The following is a 23,143-nucleotide window of genomic DNA, read 5'->3' on the forward strand; positions in this document are numbered from 1 at the left end:
GTCTTCACTAAAAAGCTTAGTTGGGACCAGATACTTAATACAGTTACTATTGAAAAGGGGGAGGAAGAACACATTCCAGAATAGGGAAAGAACAGGTTAAAGAATATGTAGCTAAGTTAGATATATTCAAGTCAGCAGGGCCTTCTTAAATGCACCATAGGGTAGTTAAGGAACATGCCGAAGTAATCTGCAAACCAGTCGCGGTTACTTTCAAGAACTCAGGGAGAATGGGTGAAGTCCCAGACAACTGGGGATAACACCTATCTTCCAAAAGGGGGAAAATGGAGGACTCGGGGCATTATAGACCCAGTCTGACTAACTTTGATACCCAGAAAAAGATACAGGCACAAATTATTAGACAATCAGTTTGTAAGCCCCTAGAGGATAATAAGGTTATAAGGAAAAGCCAACGTGGATTTGTCAAGAACAAATCATGCCAAACCAACCTAATTTCCTTCTTTGACAGGATAACTAGCCTAGGGGATAGAGGGGAAGCAGTAGATTGATATATCTGGACTTGAGTAAAACTTCTGACACAGTCCCACATGACATTCTCATAAGCAAACTAGGAAAATATGAAATTACTAAGTGAAATTACTATAAGATGGGTGCATAACTGGTTGAAACACTATTCTCAAAGGGTAGTTATCAACAGTTTGCTGTAAACTGGGACGACGTATCTAGTGGGGTTCTGCCTGGGTCTATCCTGAGTCTGGTACTATTTAATATTTCCATTCATGACTTGGATGATGCAGTAGAAAATATGCTTATAAAATATCCAGATGACACAAAGCTGAAGAGGGTTGCTAGCGCTTTGGAGGACAGGATTAGAATTCAAAATGACCTTGGATGAATTGATCTGAAATCAATACGATGAAAGTCAATAAAAACCAAGTGCAAAACACTACACTGGGGAAGGAAAAATCAAATGCACAAATACAAAACAGGGAATAACTGGCTAGGCAGAAGTGCTGCAGAAAAGGAACTGGAGGGCGACATAGTGGATCTCAAGTTGAATATGATTCAAGGCTGTGATGCTGTTGCAAAAATAGCAAATGTCATTCTGGGATGTAGTAACAGGAGCGTCATATGTAAGACACAGGATGTAATTGTACTTGCTCTACTTGAGGTGAGGCCTCAACTGGAGCCCTGTGTTGTTTTGAGTACCACACTTACACGCAAAAGGTTGTTCTAAAGATTAGTTGTTCTCCACGTCCACACAGAGTAGGAAGAGAAGTAAATGGATTAGATTGCAGCCAGGGAGATTCAAGTTAGATATTAGAAAAAACTTTCTAACCCCAACAATAAGCAAGGACTAGAACAGGTTACACAGGGAGCAGGCAGAATCCCCTTATTGGGGTTTTTGATAACATGTTAGACAGACACCTGGCATGGATAGTCAAGGTATACTTGGTTCCTACTCAGTGCAGGCGGATGGACCAGATGACCTCTTGTGGTCCCTTCCAGTCCTACGTTGCTATGATTCTATAAACCGCACAAAGTGAAACAACAGGAGGGGGAGAAGGGATGATATGGAGAAATACAGAGAGGCTGTAGCACATGGCAGCTTGCAAAGTCAAAAGTTCTTGCGCCCACATCCAGGAAGGACAGAGGAGGAGGCTATTGCTAGATGGGAAGGGAAATTCAGACCCTGCAAGTAACAAGGCACCAAGGAAGCCATACATGACAGGGGGTCTCTGAGATTGAGGGCACTGGAGGGGAGCCAACCCCAGAGCTTGCAATGAGCCGCAGAGACATGATCAGATCATGGTATGTTTTATTCAGCACATTCCCCTCCCTGTCCAATAAGATCCAGGCTAGCAGCAGTGAGAATATGCACATGGCATTCCCCCTCCCCCCGGTATGTTCACAGGCCATTCTCTGCCATGCTCTCAGGCACCCCTCACAACCATCTGGTGTGGGAAAGATCTGGTGGAATGGATGAGTCTGAGGGGGACACGTGTCCGCTCCCCGCATAGGAGCAAGCCAGCGTCTGCCTCGAGGCTGGGCTGACTCGCCTCATATCAGCCCCTCTCACAGATGACCTCAATGACACTCTGCTCCATGGGCACAGGGTCCAGGCAGCGGTGGGCTGTGCTGCCCACGATTTCATCTAGTAGGAAGTGCACCAGGTTCTCATCGCAGACAAAGCGCCACAGGTAAAGCTGTAGATAGTAGCAGTCCACCTGGATCTGCTGCAGGCCATAGCGCCCAAAGGTCCGCAGTCGCACGCATTCCAGGAAGGTCTTCAGGCTGATCTTGATTATGCCAGTCAGGACGGAGACCTGGGGAGTGGGTGGGGAGGTCATTCAAGCACTGTCCCTTATGGGCCTGGAGGACACAGAGGGGAAGAATCACCTCCAGGACTCCCTATGTGGCTGAAGTCTCTTGTGGAGGAATGAGGCCAGGTCTGGGCTGCACCCCGAGCCAGAGGAGCAAGGGGATCAGTGGCAGCTAGGGAACAGGGAAGTGTGAGTGAACATGGAGTGGGTGTGTGACAGCTCTAGAGGGAAGGGTCCCCAGAGGACGGGGGAGGTGTGTGGGGAGCTCTGTTCCTCTTTTAATGCACTGTGGGGGGTCCCCTGAAGATTAATAGATCCTAAGGCCAGAAGAGACCACTATGATCAGATGGAGTGAGTGTTGGGAGCTGTGTCCCTGCACTGAGGGGGAGCTAGAGGACTGGCTGAGTTTAGGGGGCTCTGATCTGTGGCTCTCCCCCAGGGTGGCAGCTCTGCTCACCTTGTTGAACTCCACGGGGCTGAAGATGTCGATGCGCTCAGAGAACAGCTTCTGAATGTTACTCAGGAGGTTAGTGTCCAGGGGGGCACTGCATTGGGGGGGGGGGGGAGGCAGAGACAAGGGGTTACACACTCACCAGCAGCCAGGAACCCCACTGCATAGCAGGGGATTGGATCTAGGCAGGCCTCCTCACCTGAGGCTGCGTCTGGGAGTAAAACACTGGGTCAAAGCCCTCTCCACTGGGGTGCAGGTAGGAGCAGCCCACCTGCCTTTGTGCAGGCCACTTACCCCAACACGTAGCTAGGAGGGTAGACACCTCACTGCAGCTCTGCCAATGCCCCTCAGTTCTGACCTGCAGCCCCCTAATATCCCAGCCCTGCCGGTGCCCCTTAATCCTGACCAGCAGCCTCCTGCTATCCCAGCCCTGCCGGTGCCCCTCAATCCTGACCTGCAGCTTCCTGCTTTCCCAGCCCTGCACTCCCCCCGCCAATGCTCCTCAATCCTGACCCACTCCACACCCTGCCGCAGCCCCCTGACCTGGGCGTGTAGCTGGGTGCATAGCGGCTCTGCTGCCGGGAGCTGCTGTACACGGAGAAGGTCCTCTTGCTGGAGTCGCTGCTCTGGGCCTTGCGGACGCCCTCCTCGTACAGGAGCCCCACCTGCAACGGGGGAGGCAAGAAGCCTGGGTGAGTGCGGGGTCCCTGGGGGTACAGGAAGCCCTGGATCCTCCTTTCCCCCACTCACCTGCACGTCGATGGAGGTGGTGTCCTCCACCACCCTCTTCATGACGGCCCGCACGTTGCGCGGCTCAATGGTGTTGACCCAGTCGCGTGTCTCCACGCTCTTGCGCAGCATCTGCGAGATGATCAGCCCCTGCACCTTCACGTAGTGGTTGAGCAGCCTCTGGGCTGCCTCGCGGGCCTCCGCACACAGGCTGGTAACTGGGGTGATGGGGGAGTGATCCTAGGGAGGGAGAACAGTGGGTCAGTGGTGCCGGACCAGGCATTTTCCCCAACACCCACTAGCTCCAGGAAGGACAGGCTGCCCCACCCTTCCACACACATGCCACCCAGCACCACCAGCTCCATGTGGGTCAGGGTCGCTCAGCCTCTCCATCCCACCTCACCCCACTGCTCCACTGGCTCTGTGTGGGCAGGGGTGCTGCTAGGGATGACATAGGCTTCATCTCCCCAACTCCCCACCAGTTCTGTGTGGGGCAGGGGCACTCAAGATGGCATGGGCTGCCCCCATCCTACCCTGCCCAGTGCCATCCATACATCACTTCCCCCCAAGCTGCCCCCATCCCTGATGCTCCCCATGTCCCCACTGCCTGCAGGTGGGGATGGAATCTCAAACCCACTGAAGGAGTGGGGTGGTCAGATCAGCTGGGAACTGACAGGAAACCCTGTGGCATGCAGCAGAGCCAGGGGGGTGCATGCCCACTCACTAGATCTCCCACTGCCATCCAGTCTGAATACATATATCCCATCCCTTCCCCTGGGCAGACGATTCCTCAGCCCTGGGGATCCCAGCCCCAGGGAACATCCCCTGGAAATTTAGCTTAGTCACACACTCTGGGGCCACTTCCTAGCATGCTCCTCTTCGGGGAGACTCCTCCCCCACCCTGTCGAGGTCCATCCTACTAGCCCTTGATGGGAAAGGAGGCCCTGGGGATTGAGGGGCTTTGAACTGAACATGGGGTCCCAGGTGGAGAATCCCCAGAGCAAGACAGACAGGGACTCCCCTCCCCCCATACTAAGGGCCTGGATCCTGGGGGCAGAGATGTATTTCCTCCTTGCTCCTGCGTCCCAGGGGCTGGCGCCTGCCCACCTGCACTAGGAACTGCTCATCGGTCAGGGTGAGAATGTAGCTGATGGTGGAGGTCTCGTAGTCCAGGCAGAGGCGGGAGAGCAGGAGCAGCAGGGCGGGGGGAGTGGAGCCACCCTTGTCCCCCGTGGTCTCACAGAACTGCCGGGCCATCTGGCAGATGGACTTGATGAAGCCGACGATCAGGCCCTCGCGGACACCCTGACTGCAGAACTCACCCTGGGGGATGAAATGGGGGGAGGGGTTCAGCACTTCCTCTTGCTGCCCAGTAGAATGGCTCCTCCTGGAGCCAGGCAGCAATCCTGACACCATCTCCCCACTCCATGTCTGCTCCCCCAGATGAAGACTGCCCATGGAATACACCCAGATGACAGACCTGGTGGGGTTGTGGGTGGGGATCAAAGGGCACCAGCAGAAATATCATAGTGGGAGGAGACCTAGGAGCCATGGGTTGGGATTAGGGGGAAAGATATAGGGAAAAGTTACAGGGACATAAGACTCGACAGGACCTCCTAGGTTACTGAGTCCAACCCCCGCTATCACAAGCAACCAGGCCATATCGTCCTGGCCACAAACTCCCTTGTAAAATTAGTTGGGCTGTTTTCCCCCCACTCCACCTGCTGGGAGGCTGTTCCAGACCCTTCCTCCTCTGATAGGTAGAAACCTTCTCAATTCCAGCCTCAACCGATTCCTGGCACTTTATCCCCATTTGTTCTTGTGCCAACACTGTCCTTTAGCTCCAATAGCTGTTCTCCCTCCCTAGGGTTTGCCCCTCTGCTGTATGTACAGAAAGCAGTCAGATCCCCTCCTGGCCTTCGTCTGACCAGTCTAAACAAGTCCAGCTCTTTCAGTCTCCTAAGATCAGCTCTCCTTTCTCCTCATCAGCCTAGGAACTCTTCTCTGCCCACGGGCCAGTTTGAAAATCTGATAGATGGGGCTTTTCAGTCCACCAGATGAAGGCATAGCAATGGTTGGAAGTTGAAGTTAGACAAATGTAATCTTGAAATAAAGCAATTTCCTAGCAGGGAGGGTGGGTAAACATTGGAACAGCTCACCAAGGGAGCCGTGGGCTGGCCACCACCTGGAGTCTGCTGATAATAGCACATCTTAATTAATTAGCCTCTTACAGTTTGTATGGCAAATTCCAGTGTGTGTGTGTGTGTGTGTGTGTGTGTGTGTGTGTGTGTGTGTGTGTGTGTGTGTGTGTGTGTGTGTGTGTGTGTGTGTGTGTGTGTGTGTGTGTGTGTGTGTGTGTGTGTGTGTGTGTGTGTGTGTGTGTGTGTGTGTGTGTGTGTGTGTGTGTGTGTGTGTCTTCTTATTATATGTTCCATTCTATGCATCCAATGAAGTGGGCTGTAGCCCACGAAAGCTCATGCGCAAATAAATTTGTTAGTCTCTAAGGTGCCACAAGTACTCCTGTTTGTTTTTTTTTTTGGATACAGACTAACACAGCTGCTACTCTGAAACCTAAAGCAAAACTAGATTTCTTTCTAAACTAGATCTCTTTCATGCTTTAATCCAGCATCTGGGGAAAATTCTACAGCCTGTGTGCGTAGGAGAGCACTGGGTGATCATAATGGTCCCTTCTGGTTTTAGAATCTATGAAAGGCCCACATGGCTCCTTAGTTCAGGAGACAAAACACACAGCTGAATTGTGTATCAACATAAAAAGGCACATGTATGGTGTAGTTTCAATTGTACAAAGTCCTTGTGAGGGATGGGACAGGCTCTGAAGCCAGTTATGAAGTCAGGGAGATCCCAGCAGCAGCCAGGAAACCCCTGCAGACTGATACAGAATAGTATCTGCATGGAATACATTATTCCAGAGGTCCCCAAACTGGGAGGCGCGCCCCCACCGGGGGGCATGGAGGAACCTTCAGGGACGGGGGGCAGCAGGGACTGGGCCAGCCCCAGGGTTGGTGAGGGAGCACCACCCAGCCCCTCCCTGCCCGCAGCTCTGGTCCCATCCCAGTCGCATCCCCGGCTCCCAGCCCTGTGCCTGGCCCTATCCCCAGCCTGGGGGTGGGGCGGGGTGGGGCTGGGAGCAGAGCCGCACCTGACTGCAGGCTCGGTTGCCAGTCCCCACCACAGCCCCCTGTGGCTCCACCCCTGCCCCCAGCCTTGGCCACGGCTCTGTCCCCGGCCCCGCTCCTGGCCCCAGACCCACCCCCAGTTGTGGCCCCAGCCTCGGCCCCCTTATCCCTATCCACATCACTCCCGCACCCCAGCTGCAGCCTCCACTCCCGGCCCCAAAGACAGGGGTAAGGGCACGACTCTCAAAAGTTTGGGGACCACTGCGTTATTCTGACTCCCTGGAAGGCCCATAGCCAAGGATTAGGTGTTTATGGCCATGTGGTTTAGAGGATAGAGCACTGGGACTCAACAGACCAGGGTTCTATTCCCAGCTCTGCCCCTGGCCTGCTGGGTGACCTTCGGCAACTCACTTCCCTCCCTGTACCAGTGTGTATCTTTGGGGCCATATCCATACATATCCCATGGCATCTGAGTGCCTTACAATCTTCAACGTATCTATCCTCACAATACCCCTATGCAGCAGGCCAGAGCTATTATCCCCCTTATATAAATGGGGAAACCGAGGCACAGAGTGGCTAAGTGACTTGCCCAAGATCACAGAGAAAGCCTGTGGCAGAGCAGGAAATTGAACTTGTCTCCCAAGTCCTAGGCTAGTGCCTGAACCACTGGACCATCCTTTTGAGTTTCCTCATCTCTACAAATGGAGCTGATGATAGCGACTGCCCTTATACAGAGCTTTGAAGATGTCCTGATGAAAAGGGCTAGAAGAGCTAGGGATTGCTGAGGGGCACCAGAACTGTTGGAGAAGAAACTGAATACCCCTGACCCTCAACCTCTAACTCCCATGGCTCACAGTCCCCTCCCCCCCCCCAGGCAGTGTCACCTTAAAATAGGGCTTGTTGGAGAAGGTGATGTCCTTCGCTGTGAAAAGGTGAACGTAGGTGAGCACTGACTTGATCTGGTTAAGGACAGAGGCCGAGATGGTGCCCAGAAGCTCAGCCAGGTTGGGGCTCTCCTTGCCTGCCAGGCGTGGGGCAGCTAGTGACTGGCGCACATCTGTCAGACAGTCCTGGTAGAAGCTCTGCAGGGCCAGCAGGTACTGGCGGATGCGCTCCTTGGCGGCCCGCACCACAATCTCTGTGCCCTCTGCTGCCACGTTGGAGGCTGGCAGCAGTTTGGCCAGGGCTTGTAGGCGCCGATGGAAGCGATCCAGGGCCCGCACCAGCAGTGAGTTGTCCCCGACCCCTTTCTCCAACTGGATGCGCCGCTCCACCAGGGAGTAGTATGTCTCCATGAGGGAGTTGACGAAGGCCACCAGCTTGTCCTGCGCCATGCGGGTGATGCTTTGCACCCCTTCTCGGCTGACAAAGAGCTCCTGGTAGGAGGCGATCACCAGGCACATGTTGCTGACAAAGATGTTGCAGCCACGGTCGATGAACTCCAGGATGTCAGTGATAGGGGCACCACCTGGCTGCCCCAGCTCTGCTTCTAGGGCCTCCAGCTCAGCCTCCAACCGGCAGCAGGCATGTGAAAGGAACTCGTCACACAGCTCCTCTGCGGGTTCATCCAGCTGCAGCAGCAGCTCCACGCACTCAGCCAGGTCCTTTGCCCCAGAGCCCCCGTCCCTACCAAGGAAAGGAGAGGATACTGGAGATGCCAGGGGAGCTGACACATGGACCCCCCAGCTCCCAATGCATCTGCAGCAGGGTTTAAGGGACGGCTATTGGAATTAACAACAGCATGCAGCTTCTGGACCTGGAATCCAATCCAATTGTCCCAATCGAGTTGATAATTCTGAAACCTGATGACAGACCTCAGTGTTGCTGATTTCCACCATGCGGTCACTATTTGTGTTGCCGTTAAGTTTCAGAGTTAACAGCCTGGCTGAAATGAATGGGGGAAGTTGGGTGATTAAGGTAATAGATAACCTATCACCCTTTGGATCAGACCATTGCACCCATCTACCCTGGTATCCCTCCCTCTCTGGGTCAGACCAATGCAGCTGTCCCACCTCGCTCTGTGTCTACTCCCCCAACACTGGATCAGATCCAAGGGCCTGTACCTGAATTTCTCCCGCAGCTTCTGTGCCAGGCTGGCCATGATCTTCTGGCAGTCATCCTGGATGCCCTGGAAGGAGGGCATGTGCTGGTACTGGTGCAGGATAGAGCGGGCTTTGCTGTAGTAGCGCACTGCCTGTCCATAGGCCTCCAGCTCCACACACTTGGTGAGGCGGGCAGGCAGCTCAAAGAGGAACTGCAGCTTGCGCAGGAGCGTGTGGACCCCTGGGATCCAGAGAGATCCTGTTAGAGACAGTGCCAGCATCCCCTAGCACGCACCTCCTCCGTATGCCCTTCTCCAGCTGCTCAGGCAGAATGTGGCCTGGAGCTCTTCATGGACCCTCCCACAACCCCTGTTCTATCCTGATTCTTCTGGTCACTGGGTGGTTTCCTGGGCTGCTCTTCCCCCTCCATCAGCTGCCATCTTGGCCTTAGATCAGGGAGACCAGGTAACACTGCCCTCCCGAGCTGTGGAGATGAGCAGCCACAGCACTGGCCAAGCAGGGGAATGAACAGTGCAGCTACAGGGCTCTCCCTCCCAGGCTTCCCTCCATGCCTCATTTCTAGCCTTGGAAGCCCTAGATCCACTCCTGAGTCCCTGCCTCCTGAGAAGAGACTTGGTGTCTTGGCCCAGACAAGGCAGAGGACAGCACACCTGCCACCCTCTCCCAGAATCCTCTCTGCTCTTGAACCTCACATAGGATTTACTGTGTCAGATACAACCAAAGAGCTCATCCAGCCTGACATGCCTCCCCATGCCATCCCTACTGCCCTGGATCAAACCCATGAGCCTATTCAGCCCCTTATCCCTACCACCCCAGATCAGACCCTTGGATCTTTCCAGCTGGCTCAGAGGGCAGCTTGTGGCCAGTACCCGAGAGCTTGGTGATCTGCTCGTGCTGGTCCTGGAGGGTGCTGCTGATGCAGGCACTGAACTCTGTGATGACAGCCATGTTGGCAGCCAGGCAATCCATCTCGTCCTCCATCTTCTTGAAGTCATTCTTCATCTTGCGGATTGTGTCTGGGGAATAGAAGAATGAAATCAGCCAGGCCCAAAGATTCAGCTGCAATGCTAACGACACAGGCCCACTCATCCCCCACATCTGGAGGACTGGGATCTGGGCAGCCCTGCATGGTACCTGTGGCTGAGATGAACTTGTTGTAGTTCTCATAGACCAGGGTCTGCATGTCGCTGTCCAGGGCGCGGATCTGCTTTACCATGTCAGTCTCACAGTCCATAAGCTGGGCTAGTGAGCACTCCTTCCGCAGCTAGGGAGAATAACAGTGAGTGAGGGGCATGGCTAGGGATGCCAGCTCTGCCAGTCCCCTTCAATCCCCACCTGTTTCCCTATTATCCCAACCCTGAGCTTCGCCCTACAGTTCTGCCAATTCCCCTCAATACTGATCTGCAGCCCTCTACAATCTCAGGCCTAGACTATGTGCTCTCCCCAGCTCTGCTGGTGCACCTCAAGCCTGACCTGTAGCCCCATCAATCTCAGGCCTGAACTCCCCTACTCTGCTGGTACCCCATAATCATGACCCACAGCCCCCCCCCCCATATTGGGGGATGGAGGTGCATGGGAGGGAGCAGGAAAGAGGGCTCCCCAAGGGAGGCAACAGTCACTGGCAGGGGTTGCAGTACTGAAAGGGGTTTGACAGGCTGGCTTCCCTGAGAGACAGGCTATAAAGTCAACCCCTTTTTGGGAGAATCCCCAGGTGCAGTGGCTGCTGTGACAGGGTCCCTGGGAGTGAAGTGTGGGCGTGTGGAGTCCCGCCGGGGGAGCTACCCCCAGGAGCCTGGGTCCTTAGTAGGGGCAGACCGGGGACTTGAGGGGCGAACCCTGGAGAATCAGTATGGGAGGGGAGGCTCCGCGGGCAGGGTTCGGCGATCCGGGGCCGGGGGGGGAAGTCCGGCAGAGGGGTCAGTGTGTGTGTGGGGGGGCTCACTGAGGCATACTGAGGGGAGGCCTTGGTACGCGGGGTCCCATAGGGACCCCTGGGTCTGAGCACATGCAGCATCAGGGAGCACCTTAGTGAGGAACACTTCCGGGTCGAAGTGCGCCCCATTGATGTCAGTCGGTCCGCCGGGATCCCCGCCTGGGGCCAGGCCGCCCCGAGCCTCCCCCGCCGGGTCCGGCAGCCCGTAGTAGAGCTTCAGCATCCCGTGCGGCCGCCGCTTCCCGCCCGGCGCCTCCGAGCCGGGCTCGGCCGGGCCCGGCAGGGGTCCCCCCTGGGGAGCTGACATCTCCCCCGGCCCAGAGCCGCACAGGTTTGTTTGGATGAGGGAAAAAAGACGCTGAGGTCACTTCCGGGATCAGTGACGTTCTGTTGAGAACATCCCCCCCGCTCCCGATGGTGAGGTCATTTCCGGGATCAGTAAAGTTTTCTTGAGAGCTTTTACCCTCCATGGCGGTGATGTCACTTCCGGGATTATAACGTACTGTCGAGAACACTCATCCCCCGACGCGCTGTTTGACAGATGGCAGCGGCTGTCTCGGCGATACGCCTCTGGCGGCTGGGGCAGCGCAACGGTAACCACGACAAGGCGCCGTTTTGAAGGTGGCGTTGCAACTGCATGATGTCCTGTCATGAGCCAGTGACATCATAGGCGCCGCGTGGTTCCCTGAGCCTGTGGGCGCGCTGGCATGCTGCGATGTCACCGTCTGACATCAGCCAGTTCCATACACACATGAATTAATCAGCCATCTGCCCAGCATTTCCCAGACCATTTTATGATGTCAGCACACAGGTGTGATTTATGACATCTCCTAGTCCTTATTTTGCCACATGACACCTTCAAACGGGTTTATGATGTCATCCTATTATTTCAGTTTGTTAGTCTAGTTAATCTGTGCATCCATCCACAGATCTAACTATCCCCATGCACACTCATCATCTAATCTATCCATCCATCCCTTTCCATGCCCATCTAATCTAATGCATCCAATCCATCTATCTACCCATCCATGCCCTCATATACCATCTAATCTATCCATCCATCCCATCACTATCTAATATTCCCATACATGCTCATCCATCCATCTATAATCTATCATGCATGGGGACAATCTAACTTGTTTATCACGGTGATATCTCAAATTGGGGGTAAGAGTTTATAATGATTCCCCATCCTGTATCCTCTTTTCCCCTCTCCCAGTGTCCATTCATTCAATCTTCTGCAATCCGTTCTCCTAGTCCCTATGGCTGTTCTGCAAACCTTTCTAGAACTCCCAGTTCTTTATGACCTCAGCACCCTGATACATGGATTCTGAACCACTCCTAGCCTGCAGTGAGGTCACGCCATCACTACAAACAGCCTGCAGACTGCCTCCTGGAGCTAATTACCCCCTCTCAGCACCATGGTCAGTGTCAGAGTTACCAAGCAGCTGGACCTTACACCTAACATGGGATGGGGAGGTATGAGCTGGAAGGACTCTTTTGTCACCATCACTTTCCCCAGCAAAGTAATCTTCACCAGTGCCTCCCTCCTGCTGCTGCTGGTTCACATGGGTATCTTCGGAGGAGACCTCTACCACTTCACTGTGACCCAGAAGTTCGATCTCATGAGCTTTCATGGCACCACAGTACTACTGGTAAGGGAAGTCCCCTTGCTCCTTGTGTCTTGTAGCTTGGCCTACAGGTTAAGGCACTAGCCAGGTACTTTGGACACCTGCTTTCTACTTGAATCTCTGCCACAGACTGTGACCTCAGGCAAGTCACCTCATCTCTGAAGTGGAGATAACCCATCTCTACTGGACAGGGATCTACAGGCTCTGGCCACTGTCAGACCTTAGGTCCAATCCAGGTTGGTTATTCCTATACCCCTAATACAGTTGAATACTGAGGGATGTCTGTAGTATGAGGAGGGCAGCATTAGGACTCCTGGGTCCTATTCTCATCTCTGGGCAGGAGTAGTAAGACATTTAGGAGGGGAGTGGGTTCTAGCAGGTTAGCACTGGGGAGTGACAGATCAGGGAAGGGTCCTGACCATCTCCCTGACCATTTGCATTGGTCTCTGCAGGTATCCCATGTGATGAGCTTTTACTGGGCCTTGCTTGCAACATTTTACACCTTGGAGGCCAATGACAAGGTTCTCAGGGGGTTTGCCCTGACCTCACTGGGTAAGTGACTCCAGCCAGATGCCTGAACTGCTGGGTGTTCCCAGCAAGGGCAACAGGGGAAACTCAGCTGAGTCTAACCAGTTTAAGTGGTTGTGGGGAGGGACAAGAGTCGGGACTACTGGGTTCTATCCTCAGCTCTAGATGAGAAGTGTGCTCTAGTGGGAGCACTTTCCAAAGCCAGCTTGCATGGGACATGGCACCTGGGATTTAGGCTCCTCAGCTCAGGAGGTTTCTGAGCATGACTCAGAACCACACAAGGGCACAGCTGGGGGACCTGTGTGCGTGACAGTGAACGCATGGACACTCAGTTATTCTGGGGAGGACTCCAGCTGTTTAGCTGCCCCTCTGGTCCAGCCGCAAAGGGAAGCTATGATCTCCATTCCCATCCCCTTGACCAGGGCTCTGGCTCTAACCCCTCTAGTGATGAACTTTACCCTCTTCGTGGGCCGCTTCTGCCTGGACTACCTGACTATTGAATACAGGGAGGAGATCTACTGAACCCCATCCTGGCCTTGTCCAAAGCAGCCCTGGAGAGAGACGCACACGCAGCATTCATCCCCAGATCTGTCGGAATTGGGAAGCGGGGAGGAAAGGGGGCAGTAACACACTGCTCAGGCTGTAGCCAAAATCAAGTTTAATAACAATACAGGATATTGCTGTAGTGTTAGCGACGGTGTCATTCGTTAGTCATGTCACCTTCCTGGGAGGTGGGAGCAAGGCAGTCATTACAGCCAGGATCTTTCCCCCAACACGCCCAATGGGCACTCAACAACTCAGGTGGCCAACCCTCAGTGGGAGCATTTGATGGCTACAGGGCTCATCCCGTTCCATAGCAGTGGCCCATCACAACCCCTACCCCAACACCCTGACCATAGGGTCATGCTAAAGGGCATGGGTCTGATCCAACCCTCTGGCTCATGCTGGAACTAACCCAAGGGAGGGGAAGAGGTTCTGATTCCACCCCCTCCATCCCCCACCACAAACAGCCCCCACCCTTTGGTGGAAGCCCACAGGACTTATGTTCATAGCTCTCCTTTCCACTGGCAGTGGCTTGTGAGGAAGGTGATATTTTTCCTCTACTGCCTTCCAGCCTAAGTCCCATGCCACCTCCCCTACCCCAGGGGCTAGCAGAGCCATCAGCAGAAAGGGGTGGGAGCTGGGGAGGTTGCAAAACAGATCCTGACTCAGGCCCAGTCAAAGATCTGGACTCAGGAAAGCAGGGGGATTGGAGGCAATGGTCAGTTTTTGGGCAGAGGGGGGGTGTGGCGTGTGCTGTCTTTGGTCACTGAGGCCGCCCCATGCATTTCACACCCTGCAGGAAGAACTGTCTCCTATCAACCATTTCAGTAAATAGAAGGAAAGCAACCGTATTCAAAGCATGAAACCCCATCCCCACCAGAGTTCTGAAAATCCACAAGCCAGGAAGTCTCTCCCCTCCCACCCCCCAATCTTTAAACTCCAGTGCTGACCAGCATGTCCCATCCCCTCCCTAAACTCCAGAACAGGTCAATACTTCACACACACACATGCCCCTTTCTAGTAGGGGACAGCCCAAAGCACCCATAGCAACAGCTCTGTACAGAGACGGGAGGGACCAGCTTTGGAATTTCACAGACCCGCCCTCATGGGACACAGAGGGACACCAACCCCACCCCATTCTCATTTGTAAGATAATCACACCCAAGAGGCCCAGCCAGCTCCTTCCCTTTCCCCTGGTATTATGAGATGGGAAGCAAAGGCTCCCTTCAATGGAGATGATGTTGGGGGAGGGGGTTAACGACATCTCATCCCTACAAATAATGCTGGACATAGGGGGTGGATCTCAGTATTTGCCCTTTGAATTCTAGCAAAGTTAAGGCCCAGGTAGTTACTGATGTGAAAAATTAGAATAGGTGAAAGTAAGTTATATCTCCCCCACCCCCCAATATAGCTCAGTAGGAGGGGAGGGTAAATGAGGATGCAACAAGGGGCTGGTTCCTGTCATTTGGTTCAATGAGCCGCATTTGTAAAACTAAAACATTTGTGTGTGTGGCAGGGAGAGGGTTGGGATCCAGTGTCCATTCCATTTGAACCCCCAAAGGATGTGTGGGAGAAGGGGGATGATGGAAGATTCTGCACCACTCCCATTCATAGCAAAGCAGAAGGGCAGTTTTATGTGGGGTCTGTGGGTGGGGCTGAAATCCTGCCCCATCCCCAGGCAGGAAAGGAGGTTTCTGTTGGAACAGGCCTCCCCCAAAAAGTCCAAGCAGCTGGCTGTGTCAAACAGATCCTCTGTCTCCCATCTAGTTGAGACCAGGAAAATAATGACACCTCCCTCTTCGGGGCAAAGGGGTTTTGGAGACAAGGGTGAATAAAGCACAAGGTGGCTTAACATAGCAGATGAGCTTAGAATCAGAGAGCTCTGCAGCACTTTGAGGCTACAGGAATGGGTCCATCAAATATGGGATGGGTTTTACAAGGCACCTCTGAGGAACCAGAGTCTGCCCAGGATTGGAGAATGGGAAAGGGGAACAAAAGAGCCCTGAACCCTTTCGAACACCTGCATTCAAACAACTGTGTTCTCACCCACTGAGACAGTCTGGGCTGGCAAGTTCCAAGTGACAGACAGTTGAGAGGCTCCTAGGGGAAGGGCATTGAAGCCCAAGGTTTAAGGAGCCAGATGCCAGTTTCATAGGGGGGCAGGGCTGTAATGCCAAGGAGTTCACGCTTCCAAGAAGGTATGGGACATTTGCCCTTCAGTGCTGCTAACATCAGCTCTTCTGCAGGCAGGAATGGAAATGCTCAATTTCCCTGCACACACCCCACCAGCAGCATTGCTAGTTACAGAGTGTGGAAACTGAGGCATGGGGCAGGGAAGTGACTCACCTGAGATTGAGCAACAGGGTCAGCAGCAGTGGGAACAGAACTCAGGAATCCTTGCTCCCAATTTCCCTGCTCTGACCAATAAATCCTTGTGGGCTGGCAATGGAACCCAGGAGTCCAGGCTTCCATTCCTGTGCTGCCTCTCACTTGCCCCAGTCCTTGGACACTGGTACTAGCAGCACAAGCCCTCCCCGATCACCAGTGCTTGACGCTTTCCTCTTTCCTGGCCCATTCCAAAGCTGAACAGCTACAGTGGCGGATTCTCAGCTGGAGCACTTAGCGACTAGAGAGCTCATTCCAGCCCACCTCGGGGGGCCCAATCCGTAGCTGTAGAAGTCTCCCCTTTCCTCCCAATCCTGCTCTGCCCACCCCACCTAGAGAGTTGAGTCTCATTTTTAAAAGAGGCCAAAGTCACTTCACACCCCCCTCACCAGTTTCATGTTTTGACGCTCAGCTGAGCTGACCCAGCAGTGTCCTGGCTGGAGGCTTCCCCTTGTACTCCCCCCGGAGCCCCACTTGCAGCTGCCAGTCCCCAGCATCCCTGCCTTGGCAGGCCAGTCTTGGTGCCCAGGGAGGAGCCACCAGCTCGGTTCATTCCTGGCCCACCCGGATGTGGGGGTTGAACATGGGGTCCAGGTTGGGGTCATTGTCGGCCGAGGCCCGGCCCAGCTTTGACATGATGATGATCAGGGTTAGGAAGCCGATGCCGCCAATCAGGAGGATGATGACAAACCGCTGGATCAGGGATCTTGGCTGCCGCTTCTTGGACCCAGAGCGATTCCTGCCAGGGGACTTGTTATTAGCATGACAGTAGCAGTGCCCAGAGGCCCAAAGCGACATCAGGGGCACATCAGGGCATGTGCATCATTAGCAGTATTATGGTAGCGCCTAAAGACCGCAAATAAGATCGGGGGCACATTAGTAGTATTACAGTAATAGCTACAGGTGCCAACCGAGATTGCGACCCTGTCATGGATGTGCACTGGTTTCCTCCCACCCCACCACTGACCACTTACTTCAGAAGCTGTGCGAACCAACTGAGCGTTGGCCGCCGGCGGTACTTGTCCTCATCACAGTCGATTTGGGTGCTGGATGCTCTGCCACTGCCACCCCCACCCTCCCGGGTGTCATAGACCTTCCGTGGTGTAGAGGCTGCTGGGGAGATGGGGAGTGTAGGAGCTTAGCAGAGAGCCATTGGCACCAGGAAAGGAGAAGGTGGTGGTGGAGGGTACAGGCACCCCCCTAACCTTATTGTCCCCCCTTCTGCCACAGCTAGGCAATCCATACACCCGTTCTTCCCTAGCCCTGTTGGCTGTGGTTGACCCAGACTCCTTTGCCCCTGAGTTATCTTGTCCTCTAAGTGGGCTCCTGATCCAGACAGGAGTGAATGGAAACAGCCTAGGGGACATGAGACACACAACCGCTACCCCACTCAGAAGGTAGCCACTGGGTCCTCACTTCTTAGGGGCTGTGTCCCACTGATTCGTAATCCCCCCACCGCCGCAGGAGATGACAACAATGCTGCTCACCTGCATTGATGGTGATGGTCTCATTGCTAGCATTTCCCATGTCAATGACTGAATGCTCCTCCTTCACGCCCCCATTGTTCACGCCCTGCTGCTGCTGTGGGGACGAGAGGCCGGGCGGAGCACTGTAGGAATAGGCCGACATGGCACTTTGCTGGATGGTCTCCTCTGAGCTGGGGCCTGCAGTTGCTGCCAAGAAAGGAGGTAACAAAATGAATCCTGTGTGGAATGGGGCAGCCTAAGACAGCTGGCTTCCATCTACAAAGCCGGGACAGCAAATTGTGACCCACTTGCTCCATGGATCTCTGTGTCAGGGGCCCAACTAGAAGTGATGCCCTAGAACTGAAAAGTCTCATATCCCATTCCTTGATCCCTGAAAGCCAGCCAGTCTTCCCCTCCCATCACCTTAGACGAGAGAGCAGATGAAATTGGACCCCTTGGTCTCATCCCAGGCAGCAGGGAGGTGGGGATTCTGGGCTAGACGTGACATTGGTCTGATCCAGTGTGGAAGGAGGGGACAGCAGACTAGATGGGCCCCTAGGTCTGATCTAGTGTGGTGAGGGTGGAGGAGGTGGATACTGGGCTAGATGGGCCCTGTGCAGGCATCAGTGGAGCCATTCCCATGCCCATAGCCCGGCAGCACTTACCAGAGAAGCTAGACCAGTCAGTGTAATCTGTGGTATCAGGCGACTCTGTCTCTTGTATGGTATCAGCCTCATCAATCTGAAGAGAACAGAAGAAAACTGCGTCAGACCTTAGACACCAAAGCAAACTCGGCCCCATCAACTCAGCCAATCCCAGATAGTGGTTGCTGCTCAAGCCGGAAGCTAGATCAAAGCTGGTGTCCCCTCTGCCGCATCCCCCAAGAGGGGAAAGGCCCCATACTCTGTTTCCCATCTCCGGCTGGTACATTAACAGCAGTATCTGTCTAGCTTGGCTGTCCTCTTGGCTCCCATCTTGAAAACCCTCAGAGAGCCCCAAAACAAGAGGATAGTCTCATGGGTAATCTCTTACCAGTGGCAGCCCAAGCCCGGCCCGAGCCCAGTTCACAGTCGACAGTTTCTCTCGCAGCACTGAGGCCACCGGACTGACCAGGTTGGCTGGGGGGAAGATAGGACCCTTGCAGCTGGGACACTGGTAGCCAGCTGGGGCCGTGTTCTTTGGGAGCTGGTTTGCCATCTCGTTGAGACATGACCAGTGAAACAGATCTGCAAACAGGAAGACCATGGAATGTCTTTAAGTGAAGGGTCTAGATCAGTTACTCCCCTAGTCAGATCTACTTCACAAACATCTCCCCTTCCATTAGTCCCCAGGGGCAGCACAGCTGCTGGAAAGTAAGCTGGAGACCATTCTGCCATAGACATTGTATTCATCCACTCAGTTCTCATAATTGTAGGGGCTTTATTCCCACTCTCAGAGGCCAGCTGGCTCTTATGTGGGGTAAAGGGGTGGGGGAATCTGTGTGTAGAGATACCCAGTCTGATGAAGAAACTACAAAGACAGAATAAACAGGGTGCCATTTTGGCAATCATTTTTCTGACCCAAGTTTTAAATTTGCTTTTAAAAAAAAATAAATCAGGCTTTGGTGGCCAGGACTGTCACTTGCTAATGAAAAGAAAACGAAGCAAAGCTCTTGAAATGCCCCCAAAGCCATGGCTAAAAGTACCTCACCATAACACACAAGCCGGGCAGTATCTTTGGTTGACAGGAGGGTGTTGCAAAGACGACAGTTGGGGTTGTAATCACTGTCCTGAAGCCACTGGAGATAGGACTGAACAATGCACTGGAAGATACAGGAAGTTAGTGACAGAAAGCCCATGGTATGGGTGAGGTAGGGTTGCAATTGGAGGAGCAGCACAAGAAAAGACTTTACATTTTAAGGCCTAAAGGGACCATTATGTTAGTTGAGTCTGAACTCCTGCCTAGTACAAATCACAGAATCTCACCCAGTGATTCCTGCATCAAGCCCATAACCTGTGTCTGAGCTGGAATATCTCTTGTAGAAAGATGTCCACTTATGACTTAAAGATTGCAACGGACAGAAAATTCATCATATCCCTAGGTATGAAGCATTTGTAGATGGGAACGTCCAATGAGGTCTATGCTAACAGGCCCCTGGACAGAATTGTGGAGGGATCAGAGGAAATACGAGGAAGGTGTCCATTGCTGGATATTAACAGGATGCGCCGTTCCAGGAGTCATGACACAGGATAGAGGAACACTGATAACCAAGAACTCAGGTTGGGGGCAGGGCAGAGGGTTGTTGAGCAAAGAGGACTTTCATATTTGATCCAGGTTGGTAACAACTGAACCAGTGTCCAAGAGGGGAAAGCCCCGTATCCCATTCCCCACCCTCCTGAGCTAGCTGGTCCCTCCTCCCTGGGGCCAGATTATAGCTGAAGCCCTAGAAACTCCCATTCCCCTGAGATGCCATTGCTCAGCAGCCAGACTGGAGCTGGAGTCCAGTTACCTTGGAATGGTTTGCGACGAGGCAGCTCTCACAGACATTCACTCGGTGCTCAAAACAGAAAAGGTTGGTGACTTTCCTTTTGGGGCATTTACACAGCCCCATGGTGCTTCACTGATGACACAGCAGGAGAGAAAGCGTACTGAGCAAAATCAAAGCCCAGATCGACCCCACTCCCCTCCCAGCGCTGGGACAGAACCCAGGAGTCCTGGGTCCCAATTCCTCCCCCCCCAACCACTAGACCCCACTCCCCTCTCGGCTCCAGGAGTCCTGTCTCCCAGTCCCCCCCGCCCCCGCTCTAACCGCCAGACCCCTCCCCTCCCCAGCGCCAGGGAGGGAACCCAGGAGTCCTGGCTCCCAGCCCCGCTTTGCCCCTCCATAGGGTCCCCCTGTCACTCACAGGCTCCTATTGAGGCTGAGTCCGCTGTTGCCACGTCTCTTCCGGGTAGGACGCAGCTTGATGACGTTACGACCTGAGACACTCCCCGCAGCCCGGCGCTCTCAGGGAAAGATCGGGTTCGAAGGCTCGCGAGAAGTAGCTGGCGCGTCACTTCCACCGTAGCGGCGGGTGATTCGAACGGGGCTTGGTGGCGGGTTCCATCCCGCTCGGCGCGGAGCGGACAGGCCCACGGATGGCGGGCGCGGCCCCGAGGCGGACCCGGTCTGCGGGCGCGGCCCCAGCGGGGAGCGGAGCCCGCGGGGGTGAGTGCGGCCCGGGGGTCACCCTGGGCGGGGAGGGGTCTGTGCCGGGGGCGGGGTCTCTGGGGGGCACTGGGCACGTGGGGGGTGGGGTCTCTGGGGGGCACTTGGGGGCTACGCGGGGGGCGGGGTCTCTGGGGGGCACTGAGCGCGCGGGGAGCGGGGTCTCTGGGGGGCACTGAGCGCGCGGGGGCTACGCAGGGGGCGGGGTCTCTGGGGGGCACTGAGTGCGCAGGGGGCGGGGTCTCTGGGGGGCGGGGGGTACGCTGGGGTTGGGTCTCTGGGGGGGGCAGCGGGTCCGAGGGGGGTTCCGCTGGGGTTGGGTCTCGGGGGGGGGCAGCGGGTACGAGGGGGGTTCCGCTGGGGTTGGGTCTCTGGGGGGGGGCAGCGGGTACGAGGGGGGTTCCGCTGGGGTTGGGTCTCTGGGGCGGGGGCAGCGGGTACGAGGGGGGGTTCCGCTGGGGTTGGGTCTCTGGGGGGGGGCAGCGGGTACGAGGGGGGTTCCGCTGGGGTTGGGTCTCTGGGGGGGGGCAGCGGGTACGAGGGGGGTTCCGCTGGGGTTGGGTCTCTGGGGGGGGGCAGCGGGTACGAGGGGGGTTCCGCTGGGGTTGGGTCTCTGGGGGGCACTGGTATCAGATGTTTCCTTCAGGTGGGGTCTGGGGCAGTAATTTATCTTAGGGGGATTCCAGGAGGAGCAGGATACAAGGAAGAATCCTAGAATATCAGGGTTGGAAGGGACCTCAGGAGGTCATCTAGTCCAACCCCCTGCTCGAAGCAGGACCAATCCCCAACTAAATCATCCCAGGCAGGGCTTTGTCAAGCCGGGCCTTAAAAACCTCTAAAGATGGAGATTCTACCAACTCCCTAGGTAACGCATTCCAGTGCTTCACCACCCTCCTAGTGAAATAGTGTTTCCTAATATCCAACCTAGACCTTCCCCACTGCAACTTGAGACCATTTCTCCTTGTTCTGTCATCCGTCACTACTGAGAACAGCCGAGCTCCATCCTCTTTGGAACCCCCTTCAGGTAGTTGAAGGCTGCTATCAAATCCCCCCTCATTCTTCTCTTCTGCAGACTAAACAAGCCCTGTTCCCTCAGCCTCTCCTCTTAAGTCATGTGCCCCAGCCCTGTGATCTTTTCGTTGCCCTCTGCTGGAGTCTCTCTAATTTGTCCACATCCTTTCTGTAGTGGGGGGCCCAAAACTGGATGCAATATTCCAGGTGTGGCCTCACCAGTGCCGAATAGATGGGAATAATCACGTGTCTCTATCTGCTGGCAATGCTCCTACTAATGCAGCCCAATATGCCATTAGCCTTCTTGGCAACAAGGGTACACTGCTGACTCATATCCAGCTTCTTATCCACTGTAATCTCCAAGTCCTTTTTTGCAGAACTGCTGCTTAGCCAGTCGGTCCCCAGCCTGTAGCGGTGCATGGGATTCCTCTCCATGGGAGCAGCGTGTGGAGGATCGTTTGTTGGAGTACTGATGGGGGCTTGGGGAGCAGGGTATGAGGAGAAGGTGTTGCTCCCTGTGGATGCAGGATTTGTGGGCATGTTTCCTGAGGTTTGGGAGGGGGGTCCTCAGAGAATCAGGATGTGGGGAGGGGTCCCACTGGAGGAGCAGGGTGCATGGGAATGTCTCCCTCAGGTTGGAGAATTCCGTGGGGTAGGATGCAGGACTGGAGGGTATTTCACAGCTTCCTAGCATCTTATGCCTATGAAAAGGCAAACACCAGGAGGTAGGAAAGTACTGAGAGGCAGTTAAATGTCCCCACATTGGTAGTTTGGATGAAGGGGCTTCCCCACGCGGTGGGAACAATCAACTTTCAAACTTTTCCTCTCTCCCTCACTTTCAGACACTGTCTCCCCTCCTCTGAGGCGCAGGTCCGAGAGGATTTCAGGGTCTCCTACCAGGCGTGGCCCCCAGAGGAAACCTTTGGTGGAGAAGAAGATGGTGGGGAGCCCAGTGAGTAATAATGCATCCCTGTTAGTAACAAATGTTCCCAAATCCAGCTGTGGGAGGGTTTGGAGTAGGTTATACGAGCCCTGAAAAGCTAGATTTTTCCATTCTGGAGAACTCAACAGGCTGTCAACCTTAAAAGTCATCCTGAGTTGTGCCCTCAGTCTAGAAGCATCCCCCACGCAGAAGTCCTTTGGTGCTGTGATATTATCTGCTCACCCAAGGCACTTTCCAGTCTGGACTGTTCCTTGCTTGTTTGGATTGTAAGCTCTGCAGGGCAGGTGTCTTACTCAAGTGGTTTGTTTGTACAGTGATGAATCTGTGCCTTATTATTGCAAAGCAAAGAGCTGCAAACTTGCTCTATGTGCAAAGGACAAGACATATCCTTGGCCATCTGAGGAAAAGGGATTTAACTGCAGCACCCCTTTTAAAAAAAAAAAAAAAAGAGTGGATTGGGCAGATGCACAAAAAGTGCAGTGCTTGGCAGTATGAAGGCTGTCTAAAGTGTAAGCTCTTTGCGCGCTATTGCCACTTCATAAATAATGCACCTGAATGTGGGCTTAATTGTTGGCACTTTAGAAACCATGTATAATAGTCATGACTAACTAGAAGCTTCTCCCATCTGAAAGCCACTCAGTGGCCTGTGTGAGTGAATTGGGTTTCTTAGTTCACAAATACTTATATTGTTTAACTGACTTACTCGTTGGCAGCCTGGACAGAGAATGGAACGGGCTGCAGATGCTGAACTCTTGTTCACTAGAGAAGAGTTGGGGCTGGCAGGCACTGCCCTTGTTGTACTTGGGCTGTGGATAAGCAGAGGCAAAGATTTTAAGCCCATCACCCAGCAGGGT

The 23,143-nt window shown here is 54.3% G+C and overlaps 3 protein-coding genes across 6 annotated transcripts in view; 1 reads left to right on the forward strand and 2 right to left on the reverse strand.

Annotated features, from left to right (window-relative positions):
* Positions 1 to 1,760: 1,760 nt before the first annotated feature.
* On the reverse strand, positions 1,761 to 11,014 carry VPS51 (VPS51 subunit of GARP complex). Of its 2 annotated transcripts, none has more exons than XM_037904074.2 (10): positions 10,687 to 11,014; positions 9,797 to 9,926; positions 9,532 to 9,678; positions 8,663 to 8,882; positions 7,484 to 8,225; positions 4,570 to 4,785; positions 3,484 to 3,702; positions 3,277 to 3,398; positions 2,740 to 2,827; positions 1,761 to 2,331 (listed from the first exon to the last, which is right to left on the reverse strand). In XM_037904074.2, exons 1-10 carry the CDS (start codon positions 10,900 to 10,902, stop codon positions 2,137 to 2,139), a joined length of 2,295 nt encoding a protein of 764 aa, XP_037760002.1. In that variant the 5' UTR covers positions 10,903 to 11,014; the 3' UTR covers positions 1,761 to 2,136. The 2 variants fall into 2 exon arrangements, with proteins under 2 accessions (XP_037760002.1, XP_007070408.1); XM_007070346.4 differs by having other exon boundaries at positions 1,761 to 2,285; positions 10,687 to 11,011.
* Positions 11,015 to 11,085: 71 nt separating this feature from the next.
* Positions 11,086 to 23,143, forward strand: part of LOC102935638 (sororin-B) — a 33,859-nt gene continuing 21,801 nt past the window's right edge. The window contains exons 1-3 of one of the 2 annotated variants that reach the window (XM_043550484.1): positions 11,086 to 12,250; positions 12,679 to 12,778; positions 22,189 to 22,298. In XM_043550484.1, coding sequence (XP_043406419.1) covers positions 12,017 to 12,250; positions 12,679 to 12,778; positions 22,189 to 22,298 — 444 coding nt within the window. In that variant the 5' untranslated portion in view covers positions 11,086 to 12,016. Of the gene's footprint in view, positions 12,251 to 12,678; positions 12,779 to 20,195; positions 20,336 to 22,188; positions 22,299 to 23,143 lie in introns of those variants that run through there. The other variant, XM_037904075.2, reaches the window with a different exon arrangement.
* Positions 13,396 to 20,146, reverse strand: ZFPL1 (zinc finger protein like 1). 2 transcript variants are annotated; one of them, XM_027832545.3, is made up of 8 exons: positions 20,034 to 20,146; positions 19,637 to 19,747; positions 18,838 to 18,949; positions 18,181 to 18,374; positions 17,814 to 17,889; positions 17,170 to 17,355; positions 16,657 to 16,792; positions 13,396 to 16,421 (listed from the first exon to the last, which is right to left on the reverse strand). In XM_027832545.3, the coding sequence occupies exons 2-8, from the start codon at positions 19,736 to 19,738 to the stop codon at positions 16,232 to 16,234; spliced, it is 996 nt and encodes a 331-aa protein (XP_027688346.1). In that variant the 5' UTR covers positions 19,739 to 19,747; positions 20,034 to 20,146; the 3' UTR covers positions 13,396 to 16,231. The 2 variants fall into 2 exon arrangements, with proteins under 2 accessions (XP_027688346.1, XP_007070409.1); XM_007070347.4 differs by having other exon boundaries at positions 16,657 to 16,795.

Source organism: Chelonia mydas, chromosome 7 (assembly GCF_015237465.2).
Source record: "Chelonia mydas isolate rCheMyd1 chromosome 7, rCheMyd1.pri.v2, whole genome shotgun sequence".
Lineage (NCBI taxonomy): Eukaryota > Metazoa > Chordata > Testudines > Cheloniidae > Chelonia > Chelonia mydas.

Coding starts and splice junctions, on each gene's coding strand:
- VPS51 (XM_007070346.4), bottom strand. CDS start 10,902: ATGTCAGCTCCCCAGGGGGGACCCCTGCCGGGCCCGGCCGAGCCCGGC. Junction 8,883..9,531: donor GCAGATCACCAAGCTCTCGG/GTACTGGCCACA, acceptor TCTGGATCCCAG/GGGTCCACACGCTCCTGCGC. Junction 3,399..3,483: donor CCACCTCCATCGACGTGCAG/GTGAGTGGGGGA, acceptor CCCCCGTTGCAG/GTGGGGCTCCTGTACGAGGA.
- ZFPL1 (XM_007070347.4), bottom strand. CDS start 19,738: ATGGGGCTGTGTAAATGCCCCAAAAGGAAAGTCACCAACCTTTTCTGT. Junction 18,375..18,837: donor TGCCCGGCTTGTGTGTTATG/GTGAGGTACTTT, acceptor TCCTGTTTGCAG/ATCTGTTTCACTGGTCATGT. Junction 16,422..16,656: donor TGGTTCGCACAGCTTCTGAA/GTAAGTGGTCAG, acceptor GTCCCCTGGCAG/GAATCGCTCTGGGTCCAAGA.